General features: G+C 58.1%; 1 protein-coding gene across 1 annotated transcript; it reads right to left on the bottom strand.

Moving 5' to 3' along the window:
• Positions 1-1,449: 1,449 nt before the first annotated feature.
• Positions 1,450-4,581, bottom strand: NKX2-5 (NK2 homeobox 5). Its single transcript, XM_021698434.1, has 2 exons — positions 4,080-4,581; positions 1,450-2,506 (listed from the first exon to the last, which is right to left on the bottom strand). The coding sequence occupies exons 1-2, from the start codon at positions 4,408-4,410 to the stop codon at positions 1,866-1,868; spliced, it is 972 nt and encodes a 323-aa protein (XP_021554109.1). The 5' UTR covers positions 4,411-4,581; the 3' UTR covers positions 1,450-1,865.
• Between the last annotated feature and the right edge of the window lie 1,186 nt (positions 4,582-5,767).

The raw sequence follows: 5,767 nt of genomic DNA, 5'->3' as shown, positions 1-5,767 counted from the left end.
TGAGCTCAGCCCTTTCCTCTCCTTCATGGAGCCCGAGTGCATAACCCTGCGATGGTTGATTGCGTGCTCCCGGTGACGTCTAGCTCAGCACCTTGCTAGGCTCCGGCAAGTGGTGGAACCTCCTGGCATCTTCCCCTCTTCCACCGGCAGTGTGGTGAGCCTGTGGGCAGCACTTACCCAAAGAGACGACCAGACAGGCACTGGCAAAGCCGCATGGGCCCCGGCGCGGCAGCAGGAGGGCTCCTGGTTGCACCAGGCCTGGCTTGACGACTCTTCCTGGCTATTACGGCACTTTAAGTCTCGTTTGGTCTCTGAACGCCACAATCAATGTTTTGGCTACGACCAGGAGCCCTAGGCCAAATGGCTTAAACCCCACAAGGCCAGCCCAGCACTTGCTGGGGAAAATCTCAAAAAAACCTGTATTCCACAGGAACTGAAAGCTCCCACTCCCTCCTGCTTTCATCCCTTTTAAAGAAGCGCAGTTAGTTCCTCCCGGCCCTGGACGCTGGGGATAGAGGAGTCAGAGGTCAGGTCGGAGCCCCTGTGGACTGGTGGGACCTGGGCTCAGCGGAAGATATTCTCGTTATCCTCATTTTACAGACCGGGGTGTGCAGCGAGCAAGTCTCACAGCAAGGAGGTTTTTAGCTTAATTTCCTCGAGCCTGTTTTCTCATCTGTAAAGCCTGAACAGTTGCATTTGTTGATCAAGACTATGGCAAAATTCGTTAAATGCGGAGAGGAGAGGACAGCCATCAGGTTTGGGTGGGAGGTTCCCTGACCATGTGAATTCTTACAGCCCAGCCACAGCTCGCGGGGCAACCGGCAAGCCACCTCTCCGCGGAGCCCACTGCTGGTGAGGCTGGGGCCACAGGACCCCAGGCCCTCTTCCTGGCTGGGCCGGGGAATTCTGGGAAGCTTGATAAGAGCTTTGGTTCTAGGTTTTTCCACCTGTAAAATGGAGTAAAATGTTCTTTTAAGCAGGATGAAGTCTTGTGTGCTCCAACTGCAGAGGACCCAGGTCCCTTTGCTCTCCATGTAATGCCCAGCACCTCAACTGTGCCTGACATGTGCTAGGGTTCAAGGAAGCAAGATTGAGGAGCTCCAGGCAAGTGCCCTCTGTCTGTGAAGTGAGACCTCTGTTCTACCACTCCTGGCTGTTTGCTCAGGGACAGGCCATCAAACCTCTCCAGGCCTCAGTCTGCTAAACTTTAAAACAGGGCCTCTTTTTAGGGCGTTATTGAAGATTATGAGAGACAATGCCAGGCAGTATCTAACAAAGAACCCAGGACGAGTTTATTATTATTATCAATTTGCTCAGTGAATGCCTGTACCTGCAACTCAAGATCAGCTGGGCAGCCCGGCTCTGCTTTCTAAAATGCAGTTTCTGAAGCGCGGCAAGCTGAAAGAAGACACATGCGGCATCAGCGCACTCTCTTTAATGAGAAGGGGATTCCCATTTCTTACAGCAACAGGTAAAAACATAAATAGGGTGGGTGGGCGGCGGTAAGGCGGCAAGGGCCCGGGCGCCGGGCCCAGGCTCGAAGAAAGCTGCACCCGGGCTCCCAGTCCCAACGGCCCATGTTCAGCCGGTTGGGGGTGCCCGTGGGCGTTTGGAGGGCACTCTGGGGGCGACGGCTAAGGCACCAGACTGCGAGATCAATCGCCGCAAGCTCTGTAAACGCGGCCACAAACTCTCCCGCGCTTGGGGACAAAGGCGCCGGGGACGGAAAAAGCTCCGAGGCCCCTGCGGGAGTGAATGTGAAATCCAAGGGACGTGGAGACACGTCAGGGGTCCTCCCTCCCCCGAGACTTAGTGTCCCTCTCTAGAGCTGGGATCGGTCGGGGCGCCCCAGGTAGGGCCCTTCCCTACCAGGCTCGGATACCGTGCAGCGTGGACACTCCTGAGTTGCCCTGCGGGATCCCGGGGCTCTGCACCGCGTTCAAGTCCCCGACGCCAAAGTTCACGAAGTTGTTGTTGGTGGCGGCCGTAGCCGACTGCGCCGGGGGCGGCCCGGCTGGGTAAGCAGCGGCGCAGCTGTAGCCAGGGTTGCAGGCCGCGCTGCCATAACCCGGGTAGGCGGGGTAGGCGTTGTAGCCATAGGCGTTGAGGCCCACACCGTACGCTGGCGCGTAGGGCGCCGAGTCCCCTAGGCAGGGCTTGCCGTCGCGCACGAGCACTGGCACCGCGATCCTGCGGGCCGGCGGCGGCGGCGGGGGGGGCAGCCCCACCAGCTCCAGAGTCTGGTCCTGCCGCTGCCGCTTGCACTTGTAGCGCCGGTTCTGGAACCAGATCTTGACCTGCGTGGACGTGAGCTTCAGCACGCTGGCCAGCTGGTCGCGCTCGGGCGCCGACAGGTACCGCTGCTGCTTGAAGCGCCGCTCTAGCTCGTAGACCTGCGCCTGCGAGAAGAGCACGCGCGGCTTCCTCCGCCGTCGCGCCCGGGGTCGCTCCGCGCCGTCTGCCTCCGGCTTCTCCAGCTCCACGGCCTTCTGCAGTGAGCACAGCTCTGCGGGGAAACAGAGGGGCAGAGGGATGCTCGGTCAGGTCAGAGCGGCCCGATCCGCGGAGCGCCTGCCGGGGAATTAGCCCTAGTGGGTGCCACGCCGTGCTGTCCGGAGCGCCCAGCTGGGCTGCGGCTCGCTCTGCCCAGTGCACTGGGCGCTACGGACAGCTCGGTTTCCGACCTACAGCCAGTTAGCGTTTGTTGAATGCTTACTATATGCCAAGCATGGCTCTAGGCACTGGAGAACATAACACAAGCGAGGTCCGTGCCCTCGGGGAGTTCACATTCTGGTGAGGGTGATGGTCAGTGACTTAAGATTTCAGGCTGCAAAGAAAATAAAACTGGGTGATGCCCTGGGGTGAATTCGATTAGGGCTACAGTGGTTAGAGAATTTAGATGAAGGGAGACCAAGGCCTCACTCCAGGATCAGTCACACTGTCTGAAAATTATGGAACCCCGAAGAAACAGAAGGGGAAGAGGTGTTGGTTTGCTGATCGAAAACTCCCGCGCAGCCGCCACGGGGTTTGTCCAGAGCCCAGGCAGCCTCGGATCTTGCCCTGCCCGCCTTCCTCGAGTTGGATTCGAATTGGCAGCGGTCAATTGAATTGACCGGCCGGCAGCTGTCCCCGGGCCTTCCCTCTGCTCCTACACAAACCTTTCCAGGCTAGAAAGATCCCTTCTCGGTTCACCGCGGCCCTTCGCCCAGCGCACCCTGCCACCTCGGATTCGCGCGGACCCAGCTTTGGGACAAGGTCTTCCCAACATGCCCCTTTCTGCGGCCCCGCCCGCCTCTCCCCTCTCCCCGACCCGCGGCTGGCTTGTGCGGCGATCCCGCCACCTTCCGAGGTCCTCTCCTCCATTGCCTCGCGCCTTGAGTCGCGCAGCATTCTCTAACTTTTTCCAGAAGAGAACCCCTCGACCCCGGTAGCGTCGGGAAGCTGTGCCGGAACAATAAAGCTGCTAATCAGATTACCGAGAGTTCGCAGTAGCTCATTTTTAAATCAAGGCCTTTGTGCCCAAAGATTCCACTGTCCTGGCACAAAGAAGAAAAAGCCCCAGAAACCCGGGTTACGGGTAGGATATAGAAGGTCCTGGACCCTTCTCCAGTCGTGAGCAAAAGCCTATCTGGTGTGCAGCATTTTAACTTCTGTTTAGCTGTTTTCGGCAGAGCCTGGAAAGACCCTTAAATCCAAAAGAGATTTTTAAAAACCCCAAAACCCTGGTACAGAGAATATCTCGTTCTCTGTTCTACACAAACCGATCGCTAACTTCGTTGAGCAAGTCTGCTGCCTCCTGGGTCTTTGTTGGGCCAAAAAAAAAAAAAAAAAAAAAAAATTATATTTCTTTTATCTCTTGTTTTCTGATCATCTCAATCCAGCATTTCCTCTAAATCTCCGATTGGACGTGGGGCTCAGGGGCCCTGGCGACGACCTCGCTTCTCACACTCGGAGCCCCCTGCGTTCGGCCCTCCGCCCAGGCACTCGCGTCTCCTCCACCCAGGCCAGGATTTCTTGGCGGCGGCTTGGGACACAAAAGCGACCCCAGGAGGGAGAAGGGGCTTGTGTTTCCTCCTCACCTTTCTTATCAGCTCGAGGGTCCTTGGCGGGGTCGGGGTCGCCATAGGCACGCGGATAGAAGGCAGGGGCGCCTGGGAAGGCAGGAGCACACTTGGCCGGCGAGGGCGCGGGGCCCAGCTCGGCGCGGAGCTCCGGGAGGGCGGGCGCAGCGGCCTCTGGCCCCGCGTAGGCCTCGGGCTTGAAGGCGGCCAGCATGCAGGAGGCGGGCGCCAGCGTGGCCTCCAGGCGCGCCGAGAGCTCCCCGGCAGCCAGGCTGCGCTGCTGCTGCTCCAGGTTCAGGATGTCTTTGACCGAGAACGGCGTGGGCGTGAGCGCAGGGCTGGGGAACATGGTGGCAGCGCGCGCCTCACAGCGCCAGGTGGGCGGCAGAGAGCAGCGCTGCCCACGGACTTCGGCAGCCTCCCTGCATGGTGCCCGCCGCCCGCCCGCGCACCCGCCTTCCAGCTCGGGTTGTGGCCAGGCGGCAGGTAGTGAGGAGCACAAGGGGCAGCAGAGGCGGGACCAGGCCAGAGGAGGGGGACTCAGCCTGCCATTGGGCCAGGGGCCCCGATGACAGGAGCGATGAGCAGTTTCGTGTCACCTAATATAGTCATAGGGCTCAAAAAAAAAAAAAAAAAAAAAAAATCCTGTTCAGCTTTTTAAAGGAACCGCGAGGCATTTGGAAGGCTCGCCTATTGCTCCTGCAGCCTGGCATTTCTCCATAGTACTGGCCTGAAAACCCCATCGAAGCGCATACCCGGGAAAGGACCTGATTCTTCTCCAGATCTGGCCTCTGGGCTAAGCTGGGTAGATCTGGGATTTGAAGAAATGTTGTTCAGCACCTAAAGCAGAATGGGAGAGTGAAGGATTGGTGGGGGTGTTGGGGGAGGGGAGACATTTCCAAGAGTCTTATTAAAGGCTTTTTTATGCAAGGAAGAGTTTGTATAAGAAAAGCAGCATGGGGGAGAAGGTTTGATTTGGGGTGATGACAGGAGGGTGAGATTCTGGACAATTTTGGGGTTCTGTTTGGCTTGACTTACAGGGCCAGTCATGCCCCAGTAGTCCCCCTTTCCTCAGCAGCCCAAGCCCTGGGGGCAAGGTGGATGTTATGGGGTGGTGGATGGCCACCTTCTATAATAGTAGTGCAAGTTATACACACACACACACACACACACACACAACTCCAGGGGGCATCAGTCACTATCAACCTCCTCTCAAAGAAATGACCCTCCCCTTAGTAATAAAACAAATCCAAAATCCCACCCGGTAAGCTCAGCTTCCTAGAAGAGATCTTCTAAGGCATTCTAGCTTCCAGCCACCCAGTGTCTCCTTTTCTGAAACCCACCATTCGTGCTTCTCACTTGCCCCTGCCCTTCTGCCTAGTAGCGAGGCCTTCAGGCCTCTGAGGGCCCCAGGACCCCTGGCCGGGCCCAGGTTTAGCTCTCAGACAGGCGGGGCTCCCCAGAGCCCAGCCAGCCAAGATTTCTCAGAGGTCTCAGGGCAGGCTCCCAGCAGGGAACCCAGCAGTGGCGGTGGGTCCAGGTGCTCCAGGGAAGGGCAGGGCAGATTGGGTGTCAATTTTTAGCCCCAGGGTTGGTAAAGTAGGGACTCTCCTATCAGACAAATCTGCCAATGTTTCAGGAGCACAAGCTACAGGCAAGATCCTGTGCCGGCCCACCTCACCCCTCTGGATCCCTTGGGAGATCTG

Source organism: Neomonachus schauinslandi, chromosome 7 (genome assembly GCF_002201575.2).
Source record: "Neomonachus schauinslandi chromosome 7, ASM220157v2, whole genome shotgun sequence".
Taxonomy (NCBI): Eukaryota; Metazoa; Chordata; class Mammalia; order Carnivora; family Phocidae; genus Neomonachus; species Neomonachus schauinslandi.
The sequence above is the reverse complement of the archived record's forward strand: the minus strand, read 5'-3'. Positions and strand labels throughout refer to the sequence as shown.

What these genes read in the sequence shown, in the direction of transcription:
- NKX2-5 (XM_021698434.1), bottom strand. Translation starts at nt 4,410, where the DNA reads ATGTTCCCCAGCCCTGCGCTCACGCCCACGCCGTTCTCGGTCAAAGAC. An exon ending in CCCTCGAGCTGATAAGAAAG is followed by an intron (nt 2,507 to 4,079) that starts GTGAGGAGGAAA and finishes GTTTCCCCGCAG; the next exon opens with AGCTGTGCTCACTGCAGAAG.